Below are 17,882 nucleotides of genomic sequence, written 5' to 3'. Positions count from 1 at the left end.
GTTCAGCGTGGACTGGTTGGACCGTACGGTCTATTTCTGTGCTGTGTGGCTCTGTAAGGGGAAAAGAGTTAGGTGCAAGAAGGATTTTATGGATGTCAATGTTCTGGATCAATCTCCCCAACCTTCTCCCTTGAAGGACCAAGGTTGCAGATATACGTGAATACCATCATGTCCAAATTCTCATCCAGGTCATGCACGACCATATCTGTCGTCCAGTACCAGAGAAGCAGAAATCTCTTCCATTAAAATATTGGGAAACCTGAAGCATGTCCCCAGTCCCTGCTTCAAACTCCCATCCCATTGCCACCAAGTCCCAATTCTAACAATGCTTTAATCTTTTAGAAAAAACCCAATCCCTGTTTTCAAATTATTCCATGGTCTTCCCCTCTCCACATGTTCCACATTTCCCCACCCACCAGACAAACCTTAATCCTTCTTTCAATCAAATATTAATTATCGTATTCATTTGGCTGGAAGGAAATTGAATTGCAAAGTGGCCTCCCCTTCCCCCCAGACCATAACTTGGAGGACAGCGCAGCCGCAGTGCAGGCTCCTCTCAAAAAAAAGGGGCAGAAGAGTGGGAGAGAATGTCCAGAGCAGGCGCAGTGCGGCTGCCTTTAGTGGGCGGGGCTCGATCTGTCTCTGGAGGAGCAGCCGCTGGAGAAAGGGGGCGTGGCAGCTCCCCGAGCGGCTTCTCGCGCCGGCCCGAGCCGGTTGCCCTGGAAACGTTGGCTCGCGGCTGGGGGACAATGGGACCCGCGTCCTTGTGCGTGTCCCGCCGCCTGGAAGCCGAGGACGTCATCGACGAGCTTGACGATTCCTATTGGCTGCTTCGGGCAAGTTCCACCTTCTATTGTGAACGTCACAACGCGGAAGTTGTTCAGTGAGCTGCAGACTGAAATTTCCTCCTCTGTGCAAGCTCTGGGAGCAATGTCTCTGCTCCTTTTCATTTCTTCATCCTGGGAGGGAGAGGGAGAACACTGATCACTTGCCGCAATTGAAGTGAGTCCAGATTGAGGTATGTCTGTTCCCTGGCTATAAAGCCATCTAATATCCTTTCTTCTCTCAGGTTGACACAATTTAAAGGGGAGTTTCACCAGGAAATTTAAGAGGACAGTATAACAGCATAGGACTGGGATATGTTTATTTTGTTACATTGTACATTAGTTATGGCGTTCTAAGTACATTTCCTATTACTTCTAGATAGTAGGAACTGCTGCTGCTGGAGTCTGAGATAACAAGGTGTGGACCTGGAGGAACACAGCAGGCCAGGCAGCATCAGAGGAGCACGAAAGATGATGTTTCGGGTCTGGACCCTTCTGAAGAAGGCTGTATGTTTAGCAACGCAGGCAGTAGTTTTGATTTGTTATTAAGGCAACCAGTTTTAATATCAGCCAATTAATTTAATCCAGGCACTTGGAGCCTGAAAACCAATTAAGTTTAATTCTGATGCTTTTGACAACTTAGCACCAATCCTACTGTAAGAAATTGACAGGTCATCAAGGATACAAAAGAAGATGATATTTGAAAATCAGTGTGACAGCAACTGCTACCTGTTAAAGTTAACAACCACAAGCCTTAAAGAGAAAGTCACTGGCTCTCACAGAATTCCCTAAGCTCTCAGGAAAACATCTTCTACTAAAGGTACAGTGGCCCTCTTAGCTAATATTCCTGACACAAGAATTGGATGGAGAAAGATGTTCCTGACTGAAGGACAGTGGAGAAGGCACCAAAGATTCCAGAAGATGTATCCTGGCTGTAATTTCAAGAGACTAATTTTAAAGTTTTTGTTTTATTAATTTTGGTTTATGTAAGTTGGACTTATATTTATTGGAACAGCATACCAGTTGAATTTTGTTTTATTCGGGAATAGTTATATTAAAGGGGGAATTATTCGATTTGTTAGTAATTCTGTTAATCTGTTCACTGTAAGATTTAGATAAGTTTTTACTTGTTGATTACAGAGTGACTGTCAGGAGTTTGTTTCATTTAACCTTCCCTTTATAACAGACTTGGAGGGTGAGAGGCAGGTTATACCACTTTTCACACTTCCTTTAACAAATTATGAGGTGAAGCAAGCTTCTCTGGGTGTTTCAGTTTTAGTTTTCAAAGGAGGGGTTGACCTCCACTTTGTAACAACCACTTACTCAGGAAGTTCATCCCTCAAGCCAACCACCCTCTGTGTAAAATTTTCCCCATCATGTCTTCTCTAAATCTCTCTGCTCTCATCTTAAAAATACACCTGCTAGTCTTGAAATCCCCCATCCTAGGGAAAGACACCTACTGTTAATTCTATCTATACCCGTCATGATTTTATAAACCTCTATAAGGTCACCCTTCAACCTCTACGTTCCTGTGAAAAAAAAGTCCCAAAATATCTTTGTAACTCAAGCCTTCCATTCCCAGCAACCTCCCCAAATCACTTCTGAACCCTCTCCAGCCTAATAATATTCTTCCTATAACAGGATGACCAGAACTGCACACAGTACTCCAGAAGAGGCCTCATCAACGTCCTGTAACCTCAACATAGAACAATTGAATTTATACTGTGAGCCATGGAGCAGTGGGACCAGACAGACAGAGTGCAGTCCTGCTATTTTCTTTGATTTGGTTTGATTTTATTATTGTCACCTATACCTCGGTACAGTGAAAAGTTTTGTTTTGCATGCAGTACAGGCAGATCATATCATACCGTACAAGGTGCATTCGGGTAATAGAACAAAGCAAGGTATACAATGTTACGACTGCAGGGGAAGAAGCTGTTCTTGAATCTGTTGATACGTGTGTTTAGGTTTAATATCTTCTGCCTGACAGAAGAGGTTGGGAGAGATTATAACTGGGATGGGAGGGGTCTTTGATGTTAGCTGCCTTCCCGAGGCAGTGAGAAGTATTGATGGAGTCAATGGATGGAAGGCTGGTTTGTGTGATGGACTGGGCTGTGGTCACAACTCTCTGTAGTCTCTCATGGTCCTGGGCAGAGAAGTTGCCGTACTGAGCCATCATGCATTCGGATATAACGCTTTCTGTGGTGCATCTATAAAAAATCTGAAAGTCTTTATGGACATGCCGAATTTCCTTAGTCTTCTGAGGAAGTAGAAGTGTTTCAGTCATAACATGATAAACATGGTGGTACAGAAGGAGTCCAGTCAGTAACAGGAGGCCTAGCTGATATTCCTAAGAATGATTGAGTCAGGCTCATATCCCTGGAGCTCTGCAAGTTTAATTCCTTCGAGTGCTAACCCACTTTCATTTTGAAATCGTTGACAATCTCCACAGCTGTCACCTTCATGACCCTCGGGGTATGTGATCTATCAATCAACACCTTTAGAAGGGGGAAGCATTATATATTGGGCCCAGCAGAGTGAGAATAGAGGGAGAAGTGCGTGGGACAGACATTTACAGCTTTTCAGGAGTCACAGAGGAACGGAATTTCTCCAGGGTTGTCTTCAGAATTTCTATCCCGCACTGACAGTAATTACTTCTGTTTACTCCTTTGACAGAATATTGGAGACGTTGCAGACAACCTCCAGCTTAATATCACGCCAAGATCCAAGAGAGAGAAACAGACAGTCACTCGATTCACTGGAACTTGAATGTCACTGGCCTTTGAATCGAGAAGGGCAAACAGTTGCCTGTCCTGGATATGTTAAACATAAGTGTGCCTGGAAAAGCACTGAGAGACGGACATATCCAATTGAGGGTGCTCCCAGCTCATGGACTGTGGGAAAAGCTTTTAACTACGTGGCCTGAAAAACTGTATACTGTGAGCCACTGGTGTGGAAAATCTGTGACAGAACAAGAGTTCTCAACTCATCGTTGAAACTGACGCAACAGCCGCACCATGGAGAAACCGTGGAAGTGCGGGCACTTTGGGAAGGGCTTCAAATCGCCCTCTAAGCTGGAGATCCAAGGACTCAGTCACACGGGGGAAGAGGCCGTTTGCATGCCAGTGCGGGAAGGAATTCAGCTAGTTGTCCAACCTTCGCAAGCACCGGAGAGTGGCTGCACGCTTGCCCGGACTGCGGGAAAGGATTCAGCGATTTCTGCAACTTGCTGACCCACTGGCGGGTGCAGACAGGCGAGAGACCATTCCCTTGCCCCGTGTGTGGGAAGGAGTTCGGCGATGCTTCCAACCTGTTCGGTCACCAGCGAGTTCACAAGTGATGACCGGGGCGGGGGTTGGAGTTTGGATTTTGCTGTCAATCACGTCCAGGACTGAACCACCTTCTGACAGGTAGAGGGCTTCTTTCTTTCTGCTGGACTGCCCACTCCTTCCCCCACCGCCTTCACTTCCAGTGGGGTTGGTGGGGCTGGTGCTTCTTTGAGCAACTCCCACACCCCCCCAAACAAAAGCACAGCCACACCGAAAAGGGGAGCAAAGTCAATTACCCATCCAACTTGTGGTGGTAGAGTCACACCGGGGCATTGGGTTGGGGTTGGGGGTGGTGGGGGAGAGGCCGTTCACCTGCTCTGCACCTGAGAAGACATTCCTGCTGGCCCACCAGCGAGTTCACACCAGAGAGGGGCCCTGAGCTTTGCCGGAGTTAGTCATCCCACACAGCGATACGTCAGTGAGTTCACTCTGATGTCAAAGAGTAATACAGCATGGAAACAGGCCCTTTGGCCCAAACTGCCCACTCAGCTAGTTCCAATTGCCCGCATTTGGTCCATATCCCTCTCAACCCTTCCCATCCATTAAACAATCCAAATGGTTTTTAAATGTTGCTGTTGTATCTGCCTCAACCACTTTCTCTGGCAGCCCATTCTATATACGCATCACTCTCTGCATGAAGAAGTTGCCTCTCAGGTCCTTCTTAAATTTTTCCTCTTTCACCTTAAACCTATGCCCTCCAGTTTTCAATTCCTCATCCCTGGGAAAAAGACTACATGCATTCATCCTATCTGTGCCCCTCATGATATTATGCATCTCAATATGAACACCCCTCATTCTCCTATGTTTCAAGGATAAAAGTCCCATCCTGGCCAACCTCTCCCTATAAGACCCTTTAAATTGGGAAGGCTCATGTGCCACCTACAGAAATGAGAAGAATCGACTTACCTCCTCCCAGAAGGTTGCGAATCCGTGCAGCTGACTGCCCCAGAGCACAACGGAGGCAGAATCAATCAACAGATCCAAGACAGAAATAGATCTGTTTCTCAGGGGGAGCAGACACGAAAGTGGAACTGAGACCAGGATAAGATCAGCTACGATCATGTTAAATGAAATCTGAAACACAACCAGCAATGGCTGGAGAAACTCAGCAGCAGCCACAGGGAGAGAAAGCAGAGTTAATGTTTCAGATCCGGTGACCCTTCCTCGGAACTGATGTACCATCAACGTGGTCACACGGAGAGACGGTTCAGGTGATTATCTACCCTCACGGGGTGGGGGCGGTGGTGAGGAGAGGAAGAGATCTTTTAAATATCCAGAATATAAGAAATGCTTGGGAAGTCGGACTGGACTGATGTCCCATCTACCTGTTCACGCTGATCAAAGACCACTCAGGAATGGGTTCAGGCCATCATCGAGCCTCACTGCACAGCAGTGAATTTGCACTGGAGGGGGCGGGGTGCACGTGTGCTTGTGTGTGCTGTGTTTGTGTGTTGTGTGTATGTGTATATATTCAGCTGCTCTGGAGTGTGGGAAGGGATTCACCAGCTCATCCCACCTGCCAGGAACTGGGAATTCCATTGTTATTAAAATCCAGATCACAACTGCATTCACTGGAGTCTGGTTCTGCTGATCAACTTCCCACGTGCTCACAGGTAACTGCAGTGATTGCATTTTTGTTTTTTGTTATTCATTCAAGAAATGAGAGAGTCACTGGTTAGGCCTATGTCGTATTGGGCTTAAAAGTTGTACCTTCAAACCAGATCGGTGTGGCTCAGTGCTTAGCTTTGCTGCCACACGCACCAGGACCTACCTTCAATTCGAGCCTTGGGCGACCGTGTGTGGAGTTTGCATGTTCTCCCCCTTGTTAGTGTGGGATTTCCTCCTACAGTCCAAAGATGTACAGGTTGGGTGGCTTGGCCATGCTAAATTGCCTCATGGCATCCGATGATGTTGCAGACCAGGCCGTTAGCCATGGGAAATGCAGGGTGACAGGGACAGGGTAATGGGGTGGGATGCTGTTTGGCGGGTGAGTGTGGATTCGATGGGCTGAATGGCCTGCTTCTAGAGTGTAGGGATTCCCATGATTAAGGGTTAACTGGACATTACAAGGAGTAGTTGAACTAAAGTACAATACAAATTTGTTTTGACAGGGTGGGAGAGTAAACCTGCCAGACCTTGAAGATAGGAAGAGGACTGTCGCTTGTGTGGTCTTCAGGGGGCCACCCAGACTTGTTTTCTCACCTACATTGAGTCCTGGGGATTCAGCATGGAGCCTTTGATTCAGAATAATCTTACAATCAGGGACTTTGCCCCATCCAACTTTTCACCATCACACTGGAGTGCTGTGGAATCTGAGATAGAACTCCTAGTACCAATGTCGCCATAGTCCCTAACTGATAGAAGGCAGTACAAGACTGTCGTTTGTGTGTGCATGCGCGTTTTACACAGTTTAAGATTTACTTATTAGTTTGCATCTGACTAATATAGGTCAATTAAGCAAATAAATTTACTTCCTATTAAAATGCACATGTCTGCTTGTCTTAATTTTGATTAGACCTTAAGAATCTGTTAGATGCTTTCAGTGCAACAACACAGCCAGCACTTATTACCCATCCTTAGTTGTCCAGAGGACATTGAGGAGACCTAGTTGCTTCTTAAACTTCTGTGAGGCTGAGGGGAGACCTTAGAGAAGTTTTGTAAATATCGTGAAGGGTACGGATAGGATGAAGAGCAAAAGGTCTTCTCCCGCAGGGCAGGGGAGGGGAGTCCAAAACTAGAGGGCATAGGTTTAAGGTGAGAGGGGAAAAAGATATAAAAGGGACCTGACTTTTTCAGGCAGAGGATGGTGCGTCTATGGAACAACCTGCTACAATTGCAACATTTAAAAGGAAGCGTTTATACAGATATGGGCCAAATACTGGTAAAAGGATCTAGATTAATTTGGGATATCTGGTTGACATTGTTCAGTTGGACCCATGAGTCTGTTTCTGTGCTATATGACTCTAACCACATTTTCTCTGGGTCTGGACGGACATACGAGACTGGGTGGGGGGGGGGGGGGGGGGGCAGATTTCGTTCCCCATGGTACATTTGTGAACCACCACGGGTTTTCTGTACTGCAAACGTTTTATTAACCAGCACCAATGGGAGCAGGAGTGTGCTGTTGATCAGATATTCATGATAAAAAAAAAGGTCCACATTATCAAAAATGTATAAAAACGCACATTCAGTAATAGAAATGTAATGCAGGAGATACACGTCACTGTTATACTTTATTTACGGCATTAAATCACTTAAATGATAATGCAACTTTGCCTTAAAATAAAACTTACCGGCAGACAGCGTCATCACTTGCACCCTCAACAGATGAATTGGACGTTATGTTATTTGATGAGAAAGTGACTTGAATTTGAATCAACTGTTGACATTTCATGTGGCCATTCAATTGAACAGGTATATTTACAATCGAGGTAAATAAAAGAAAAAGCCATAGTAACTGGACAGAATAATACAATGAACTTCACAGTATTTGAGGTACACAATTTTTGCCGGTGATTAAAACAACATTTGCAAGAATTACAAATGACAGTGCTTTCATGAGCACTGTTAGGCTACCTTTTCTTAAAACATAAAATTCCAGAAGTTTAGTAAATTCAAATTTCCCCACCTGCCACATCTTGGATTCTGATGACACATTACCACAAAACCACCTCCACCTCTCGTTTCTGATGTTAATCACACCCAGGACTCAACCAAGTCCACTGATGTCTGTTTCTGCTGAAGTTGAACTGCAGGCCAGCTACAGGGCTTGACATTCTTAAATGATGTCAAATAAATCAGTTATGTGTTAAACAAACAATGTGGTCAATTTTCTTTGAATATTTCTAACTGCATTGTGTACTTATGCCCCAGTACTGAATATGCCAACAAATGGAAACATTTTACTGTCCACATAAAACTATTTAACACGTTCAGAATTTTAGGAACAACAAATGTAGTTTCGCGTGGTTTGAGTTTGCTGTGGAAGGTGCTTATAAACTCTATCTCTGTCAATCTCGGATTGAAATTCATAGAATCGTGGATGCAAGCCATTCAGCCCATCGAGTTCACACTGACCCACTGAACAGCAACCCACCCGATGCTATCCTTGTAACCCACGTAGTCTGCACATCCCTGGACACTATGGGGCAATTTAGCGTGGCCAATCCATTCTAACCTACACATCTTTGGACTGTGGGAGGAAAGCCACACAGACAGGGGGGGGGGAAGAATGTGCAAACTTCACACAGACAGTTGCCCGAGGCCAGAATCGAGCACTGGTCCCTGGCGCTGAGAGGCAGCAGTGCTAACCACCAAGCCACAATTCTGCAAATTTTCTGTCTTCTTGCTTGCTGGGCCGACAATGGCCACGTTCATGTCCTCCACCACATTGATCCATATGAAGCTGGCAGTCGCGTGAATAAAAAGAGTCTCCTCCTATTCTCTTCTTTCATCTTATCTTTCCATCCCATTCTCTCTCATGTTCTCAGTTAGTTACCTGCTGAGGTAACTTTGAGACAACTACAATCACATCCCCCAGTTGTGACTTTCACATTCTACCTTACATCTGTTGAAAGAAATATCTGCTAGTTCCCCGTTGGGCATCCAAGTCTCCATCATGCGTTTGTGGCCTTTACTGTTAGAGACAACAACAAGTGGAAACACTCTGGCACGTTCAGAATATTAAACACAATACCGACCTCAGCAATATCCTTGTAAATCTTTTCTGCGCCCTTTCAAGTTTAACATCTTTCCTATAGCAAGAAGGCCAGTATTGAACGCAGTATTCTGAAACGTGGCCTCACCAATGTCCTGTACAACTGCAGCATGAGCTCCCAACTCCTACTTAATGCACTGACCAAAAGCCAAGTGTACCAAAAGCCTTCTTCAATACCCTGTCTACCTGTGACTCCACCTTCAAAAGTAACTGTGAACCTGCACCCCAAGGTCTCTTTGTTCAGCAACATCCCCAGGACACTACGATTAAGAGTATAAGTCCTGCCCTGATTTGCCTTTCCAGAACATAACACCTCACATTTATCCAAATTAACCTCCATCTACCACTCCTCAGCCCATCTGATGAAGATCCCATTGTATTCTGAGATAACCTCGTTCACTGTCCACTGCACTAATTTTGGTGTCATCTGCAAACTTACTAACCATTCCTCCTAGATTCACATTCAAGTCATTTATATTAAAGACAAAAAGCAATGGACCCAACACCGATCCTTGTGGCACACCACTGGTCAAAGGCCTCTAGTCCAAAAAACAACACTCTGCCATCTCCCTCTGTCTCCTATCTTCAAGCCAATTTTTATTCCAAATGGCTAGTTGTCCCTGGATTCCATGTGATCAAACCTTACTAACCAGTCTACCAGACAGAACCTCGTTGAACGCTTTGCTGAAGTCCCTATAGACAACATCCACCACTCTGCCTTCAACTTTCTTTATCACTTCTTCAAAAGACAAATTAGTTAGACACAATTTCCCACGCACAAAACTACTTTGACTATCCCTAATCAGTCCTTGCCTTTCCGAATACATGTAGATCCTGTCCTGCAGAATCCCCTCCAACAATGTACCAACCACTGACTTCAGGCTCACAGGTCTGGAAGTCCCCTGGCTTTTCCTTACCACCTTTCTTAAATAATGGCACCACATTAGCCACCCTCCAACCTTCCAGCACTTCACTCATGGCTATCAATGATACAAACATCTCAGCAAGGGGCCCAATCATTTCCCTCACTTCCCACAGAGTTCTAGGACACACCTGATCAGGTCCCAGGGATTTATCCCTCTATTTGTGTTTTCAGATGTCCAGCACCTACTCCTCTGCAGCATGGACACTAAGATATCACTATTTATTTCTCTCCAAGTTCTCTAACTTCCATATCCTTCTCCACAGTAAACACTGATGCAAAATACTCGTTTAGTACCTCCCCCATCTCCTGCGGTTCCACACATAAAAATCAACAAGGCTGACTAAGGGGCCCTAATCTCTCCCTAGTTACTCTTTTGTCCTTAATGTATTTGTAGAATCCCTTGGATTCTCTTTAACCCTATTTGCCAAAGCTATCTCATGTCCCTTGTTTTGCCCTCCCAATTTCCCTCTTCAGTATAATCCTACTGGCTTTGAGAGATTCACTTGATCCCAGCTGTCTATAACTACCTCCTTTTTGTTGACCATAGCCTCAATTTTTCTAGTCATCCAGTATTCCCTACACCTACCAGCCTTGCCCTTCACACTAACAGGAATATATTGCCTCTGGACTCTCGTTCTCGTTTTTGAAGGCCTCCCAATTTCCAGCCATCCCTTTATCCACCCCAATCAGCTTTTGAAAATCCTTGCCTAATACGGGCAAAATTGGCCTCACTCCAATTTAGAATATTAACCTTACTTTAGGTCTATCGTATTCCATAACTATTTTAAAACTCGTAGAATGATGATCACTGGTTCCAAAGTGTACCCCCACTGACACCTCAGTCACTTTCCCTGCCTTATCTCCCAAGAGGTCAGGTTTTGCTCCTTCTGTTAGGTACATCCACATACCGAATAAGAAAATTTTCTTGTACACACAAATTCCTCTCCATCCAAGCCCTTAACATTATGGCAGTTCCAGTCCATATTTGGAAAGTTAAAATTCCATACCATTATTACTCTATTATTCTTACAGATAAGCGAGATCGCCTTTCAAATTTGCTTCTTAATTTCCCACCAACTAATGGTGGGCTTATAGTACAATCCCAATAAGGTGATCAACCCTTTTGTATTTCTAAGTTCCACCCAAACAACCTCCTTGGACGTACTCCCAGGAATATCCTTCCTGAGTACAGCTGTAACATTAGCCTCAACAAAAATGCCACTCCGAATGAGAATAATTCTCTGTCTCCTACTGTCCTGCCAATTTTGTATCCAACTGCCTAGCTCTCCCTGGATCCCACGTTATCCAACCTTACTAACCAGTCTACCACGCGGAACCTTGTCAAAAGTCCATGCAGATAACTGCTCTGCCTTCATCTATCTTCTTGGCCACGTGTTCAAATAAACAGAATCAGGTTTTCAGTGACATGAGAAATCATGTCACTGAAATGTGGGAATGTGGTGAAACAACAGACAGACAATTCAAGTGCTGACTGAATGGAATGACTGGGCAGACAGGAAATGTCAGTATTACACAGCACACAGTAATCCTGCTGTAGGAGCTCCAACTGGTACCATTCAAAGCACTTAACGGGATTCCCAGAGGCTGAACATCAGGTGTTACAGAAATACACAAAGACACACCTACACACCCTTTCCATAAAACACGCACCACCATACACGTACACACACATGGAACTTCCTGTCCAATTGGGTGGCCAACACTAACCCCCAGTATTTGTCTGGTTGGTTAAAATTTTGGTACCTGTAGGCTCATGATGCTCGAGAAATTACGAGAAAGCAGTCCGGGGCTCGAGAGAGAGACTGACCATCCAGTTCGCTTCCTTTCTCTGAACTTTTTTTAAAAAATCTACACAATGAACATCTGCGACAAGGCGAACAATGACACATTAATAACGACTGCCATTACCACTCGGTGATCAACCCCAATGAGAGATCGTGCAAAATACAGGACAACATTAGCCTCTACATTTCCTGTCATAATTACAGAAGATACTAAAACCGCACAAATTTGATGGAGAGAGTTTACAAAGAGAAAGATAATGATGCTGTTTCGACCCAGTGATCCAACGCTCCGCTGAAATCAAACTGACAAAAGTTGCATCGTCGCTCGTCTTCACAATTTACAGCAGAATTTCGATGTCTGTGTGCTGCCTTCACTTTCGTTTCCGTGAATGGCATTTTGGAGATTTAAAAGTAAGTGGCCTCAGTGCGTCGCGAACAAAACCACTTTCACCACAAATGCCTTGCTGTTATTGCCTAGTCCAGGTCATAGCACCAGCTCAGTGGGACATCATAGGGCCCATTGGTTCCTAATGAGCCAGCTCCGTGGTAACAGAAAACATGAATAAACATGAGCTCCTTCTCCAGGCTGACCCTCCATTGAGGGACCGCTGCCCTGAGACAGTTGGAATTCATCACACAGAACATGCGGCAGCTGTGAACACGATCTTCCAATCTCTCTTTACAACTCTGTAAAAGAAAAAAATCCTCACTTTAAATTACCACCACCCGGTCAGTGAAAAAGGGTTAAACCTTTCTGCTTGATTTCCAAAGACCGGACCAAGCGTTCTCAAAAAACGTGCACGGATGCTTTGACTATCTTTTCAAATTGAAGTCAAAAACCATTTTTCATTTTACCGACAGTGTGTGTTTGTTTTAAAATATTCAGCGTTGTCCAAAAACGTCACTTTTTTTCTGTTCTTTCTTCAGGCAACTTTGCGAATGACTATAATAAAGCTGAAGACAGACAGGAGACTAAAAAATATAGTTGTTCAGAACTTGAGGATTTGAAAAAAAAGCTCATTGCTCTGATGAGTGCAAGACAAAGATAAAAGCTTCAACAAAATGTGTCTTTTTTCAAGCAATTGTCGAGAGTAAAATAATTAGTCTTCATTGTTAAGCTGTAGCTTTGACGTTGTTGGACCAGTAAGTTGGCAGGTTGGAGCCAGGTTTTCAACCCGAAAAGCAGAAGCCTCCAGAGATGCAAAAATTTCCGTGCCTTCACAAGTGTAAAGCAGCTTCAAAGGTTCACTTCCACTCATGAAGATGATCATGTTCCTCTGATGATCTGCTGGCGCAGAACCACATCAGTCTACAAGTAGATAGAGTATTTTAAACGTGACCCCATCACGATGAGCAAGATGCCATCGTAGTTGTTTCTTCCTATATTGAGACGGTTTATCCTCAAGTTCTGAAAAATATAGTCATATCAGAATTGAAAACGTTTCCTCCAGTACTTTCTGTCACATAAAATAGTAAACTCCAGCCAGTTTATACGGTTGTTAACATCATCAGACGCAAGCCTAATATTGTTAGACAGTCCATCCCGGATGCGATTAACATTATAAAATGCGGCAGAGTGTGGTTACCTATGGATTCGCTGGTGTCTCAGGAGGTGTTGCGATTGAGTGAACTCCATTCCACAGACGGAGCAGCTGAACGGCCGATCCGCACTGTGCACTCGCTGGTGTGTTAGCAGCTGGGACGACCACGGGAACCCCTTGCCACACACGGAGCAGGTGAACGGCTGCTCTCCCCTGTGAGTGCGTCGGTGCTCTTTGAGGTCCGCTGTCCGCCTGAAGGTCTTCCCGCAGGACGCGCAGATGAACGGATCCTCCTTGGTGTGAAAGTAGTGGTGGGACTGGAGGGCGTCTATCTGATCGAATCTCTCCCCGCACACAAAGCAGGCGAACGGCTTCTGCCCCGTGTGAATCCGCTGGTGCTCGGCGAGCAGGGAGGCAGACTTGAACCCCTGCCCGCAGGTTGTGCAGCTGAACGGCTTCTCCTCGGTGTGAACCCGCTGGTGCAGAGAAAGGCCCGACGACTGAGTGAACCTCCTCCCGCACTCTGAGCAGGTGAATGGCCTCTCCCCGGTGTGAATGCGCCGGTGTATATCCAGCCGGGACGAACAAGTGAATCTTTTCCCACAGTCCTCACATTTCCACGGTTTCTCCATGGCGCTGGTGTCTTTGTCTCTCCCCTGTCCACGTGCAGAACACACGAATGATTCCTTTCCCCACTGGAAAGACGATATTTTTCAGGCTTTCGGGTTCTTTGCACAGTGAATACACTGGAACGCTCTCCCGTGAGACTGTGTTTCTGTGCGTGTGTCTCAATGCTTTTCCAGTCTCACTGATTAAAATGTTCTCCCATGGACACGGAGAAATATTTCTCCTTCCACATTTCAAATCTGATAATCATCAGGTCCTGATGAATCAAATGACTATTAAATCTTGATGTGATGTTTTAGTTTCCTTAACTTCAAATCATATCCTTCCAATAACCTGGAAAAGGAGTGTACAAAATTAGTGGTATGTACAGGTAGATTTTCAGAACAAACAATTACGGTTATTACAGAATTGTTTTTTCCCTCCCTCTTGCTCCCTCAAAGTTACAAACCCACATCCCATATACTTTCTTCCCACAGAACCTTTCCTATTCATATACCTATACAAATGTGTTTTAACGTTCTAACTTTACCCGCATCTACCACTTCCGCTGGCAGTGCATTCCACACATGAATCACTGTAAAAAAACTGCCCTCGTATCCTTTTAAAAATCTTTCTCCTCTCACCTTAAAAATACAGCCCCTAGACTTGCAATTCCCCACCCTAGGGAAAAGACCTTGGCTATCCACCTTTTCAATAACCCTCATAATTTTGTGAACTTCTACAAAAGGTCACCCCTCAGCCTCCTACTCTCCAGTCAAAAAAGTCCTAGCCTATCTTTTAGCTCAAACCCTCCATTCCCAGCAACATCCTGGTAAATCTTTTCTGAACTCTCTCCAACTTAATAATATTCTTCCTATAGCAGGGCAACCAGAACTGTGCACAGTACTCCAGAAGACAGCACACCGATGTCCTGTACAACCTCAACATGCTGTCCCAATTTCCATACTGATTAGTTGGAGCAATAATCGGCAAGCATGCTAAACACCTTCTTAACCTTCCCATCTACTTATGACACAAACTTCAAAGAATATGAACCTGAACCACTTGGTTTCTCTGTTCAACAACACTATCCAAAGCCCTACCATTAATTGTGTAATCCTGTCCTTGTTCATTTTACCAAATTGCACTACCTCACATTAATCCAAATTAAAGACCATCTGCCAGTCCTCAGCCCATTGACTCAATTGATCACGATCTCTTTGCCATCCAAGATAACCTTCTTCACTGTCCACTATACCACCAATTTTGGTATCATCGGCAAACTTACTGACCATGCCTCCGAAATTCTCATCCAAATCGTTTATATGAATGACAAACAAAAGTGGACCCACTTTTATTGTCAATTCAGCTTTCCAGCATCTGCAGCGCTTTGTTTTATTAACCTCTTACAGTTACTGTCAGCCTCTCCCATGCCCTGATATTAGCCCTCCCCTTCCTGTCGATTCCCCAGGAAGAGGTGCAGTACCCAGGACGGAAGGAGGAGCCTTGCAGTTGCAGACCAGGGAGCTGCCGACCCGGAATCAGGGTCTGGTGGCTCTAATCACGTGATCCCGACCCGCCGACACCCCCCCCCACACACTGGTCAGCTGACTGCTCCGTCGCGCCCTCGAGCGGCTGTGGAGGCGACCAACAGGAGCAGGTTCCCTTTAAATCTATGACGGCGCACACTCCAATCATGACGCTCCGGTCGGTGAGTGACAGCGGGTCCTGACCAATAGAAAGAAGGCTGCCGGATGACTGAAACAGCGGCATCCTCCAACCAGTGTGCGGGATGGGGGCGGGGCTTGCGAGGCAAAGTGCCCGGATGCAGCCATTAACCCCGCAGAGCAATCGACCGTGAAACCCAGACAAAGCCCGAGCAATTGCTATCCACTGAAACACCGGACTGGTAGCTCGCGATTCCGAGATTGAGGCTCACACCGGGTGTTGATAAAGCCCTCTTACCTCACCCAAATGCCGAACCCGTCCTTCCGTGTCCGACCGACGACTCTATTCGCAATGCGACGTCCAACGCGACCGTTTCAAGTCAGATCGGGTCCCAATAGTGCGCATGCTCCTAGTCACGATTCCCGCCGGGTGATTGACGGTGCGTCTAGGCCAATAGGAGGAAGAGCGGGCGGGGCCTCCTACGGGGGAGGTGGTTAGCCCACCAACCAATCGGAGTGAATAGAAGGGTGAGGCTGGAGGACAGATCTGGCGGGTCTGGTCCTCCAACCAATCGGAATGAAGCGATGGGTGGGCCCAGTGGACCCGCGCGGACGGCTGGTCCTCCAACCAATCGGAGTGCAGGAAGGGCGGGGCTGGAGGACCGAACCGGCGGCTGGTCCTCCAATCAATCAAAATGAACGCAGCAAACAAAAGCAGAAATTAAGAAATTGCCAAAAACAGTATTTTCGAGCCAACGGATCCTTTTTCAGAACTGAGAGCACCTTGGAAAAATGTGGCATTTATTTATGCTGGCAAGTCTGGAATTAGTGGTTCGATTTGATTTCTTTTGTCTCATTTGAGTTGATTTACTATCGTCACATGTACCTAAGTACAGTGAAAAGTTTTGTTGTTCAAGCAGTATAGGCAGATCATGCCATACACAGATTGAACAGAATGAGGAATAGAAAGTTACGGCTGCAGAGAAGGTGCACAAAAAGCAAGATCAATAATACATCTATAATTTGAGAGGTCCATTTAGGAGTATGATAACAGCGGGGAAGCCAACGTTCTTGAATCTGTCTGTCTGTTTGATTAAACTTTTGTATCTTCTGCCAGATTGAAGTGGTTGGAAGAGATTATAACCAGGTTGGGAGGGTTCTTTGATAGTGTTGTCTGCCTTTCTGAGGCAACGAGAAATATAGGTGCAGTCAATTGATGGAATGGCTTGCGTGATGGTCTGGGGCTATGTTCACAACTCTCTGTAGTTTCCTACAGTCTTGGGCAGAGCAGTTAGCATACCAAACTGTCATGCATCCAGAAAGAATGCTTTCTATGGTGCTAATGTAAAAGTTGGTAAGAGTCCTTATGGACATGCCCAATTTCCTTAGCCTCCTGAGATAGAAGAGGCATTTGTTATGCCACCTTGACCATTGCATCAATGTGGGTGGTCCAGGACAGATTGCTGATGATTGTCATTCCTAGGAACTTGATGCTTTCGATCATCTACACCTCAACTCCGTTGATGTAGATCACTGTGTGCCCTCCTCCTTGCTTCCTGTAGTTGATGATTAGCTCTTTGGTTTTTCTGGCATTGAGGGAGAGGTTGTTATCTTTATACCATTTCCACCAAGCAGTCTATCTCTTTCCAGTATTTGATCTCGTAATTGTTTGATATCTGGCTTACAATGGTGGTGGCCATCAGTGAACTTGCAGATGGAGTTCGTACCTGGGTACAGTGAAAAATTTTGTTTTGTGTACAGCATGGGCAGATCATACCGTCATAGAAGGATTGAGCCTGGGAAGAGTTACAGTCATACAGCACAGAAACAGACCCTTCAATCTAACCAGTCCATGCCAACCATAATCTCAAACGAAACTAGTCCTGCCTGCGTTTGGCCCATATCCCTCCAAACATTTCTTATTTGTGTACTTAACTAAACGTCTCTTAAACATTGTAACTGTACCTGCATCCACCACTTCCTCTAGAAGTTCATTCTACACATGAACCACTCTGTGTTCAAAAAAAGTTGCCCCATCATGTCTTTTTAAATCTTTCTCCTCTCACCTTAAAAAATGCCCCCTAGTATGGAGATCGCCCACCCAGGGAAAAGACAACTGCCATTCACCTCATCTATTCCCCTCATTATGTTATAAGCCTCTATAAGGTCACCTCTCAACCTCCTATGCTCCAATGAAAAGTGTTCCAGCCTATCCAGCCTCTCCTTACAAAACAAACCCTCCATTCCTCACAACATTTTGTGAACCTTCTCCAGTTTAATATAACGGGGTGACCAGAACTGCATACAGTACTCCAGAAGAGGCATCACCAACATCCTGTACAACCTCAACATAACGTCCCAACTATATACTCAAAGATCTGAGCAATGAAGGCAAGTGTGCCAAACACTTTCTTAACCACCTTATCTATATGTGGTGCAAACTTCACAGAATTATGTGCCTGAATTCC

General features: G+C 45.3%; 1 protein-coding gene and 1 long non-coding RNA gene across 4 annotated transcripts; one reads left to right on the top strand and one right to left on the bottom strand.

Moving 5' to 3' along the window:
• Positions 1-712: 712 nt before the first annotated feature.
• Positions 713-6,636, top strand: LOC125487454. The gene is made up of 3 exons (XR_007265907.1): positions 713-1,018; positions 3,501-5,766; positions 6,265-6,636. It is a non-coding gene; the product is annotated as an uncharacterized LOC125487454 (long non-coding RNA).
• Positions 6,637-7,367: 731 nt separating this feature from the next.
• LOC125487451 (zinc finger protein 239-like) lies at positions 7,368-15,822 on the bottom strand. 3 transcript variants are annotated; one of them, XR_007265905.1, is made up of 4 exons: positions 15,713-15,822; positions 13,187-14,101; positions 12,456-13,008; positions 7,368-12,287 (listed from the first exon to the last, which is right to left on the bottom strand). XR_007265905.1 is itself a non-coding variant. In XM_048619049.1 (3 exons), exons 2-3 carry the CDS (start codon positions 13,771-13,773, stop codon positions 13,002-13,004), a joined length of 594 nt encoding a protein of 197 aa, XP_048475006.1. In that variant the 5' UTR covers positions 13,774-14,101; positions 15,713-15,822; the 3' UTR covers positions 7,368-13,001. The 3 variants fall into 3 exon arrangements, 2 of the variants coding, with proteins under 2 accessions (XP_048475006.1, XP_048475005.1); XM_048619049.1 differs by having other exon boundaries at positions 7,368-13,008; XM_048619048.1 differs by lacking the exon at positions 12,456-13,008.
• Positions 15,823-17,882: the final 2,060 nt, after the last annotated feature.

Source organism: Rhincodon typus, chromosome 42 (genome assembly GCF_021869965.1).
Source record: "Rhincodon typus isolate 14 chromosome 42, sRhiTyp1.1, whole genome shotgun sequence".
Classification (NCBI taxonomy): Eukaryota; Metazoa; Chordata; class Chondrichthyes; order Orectolobiformes; family Rhincodontidae; genus Rhincodon; species Rhincodon typus.
This window is presented reverse-complemented; position numbering and strand designations above follow the sequence as displayed.

Coding starts and splice junctions, on each gene's coding strand:
- LOC125487451 (XM_048619048.1), bottom strand. CDS start 13,773: ATGGAGAAACCGTGGAAATGTGAGGACTGTGGGAAAAGATTCACTTGT. Junction 12,288..13,186: donor AGACACCAGCGAATCCATAG/GTAACCACACTC, acceptor TTTCTTTTACAG/AGTTGTAAAGAGAGATTGGA.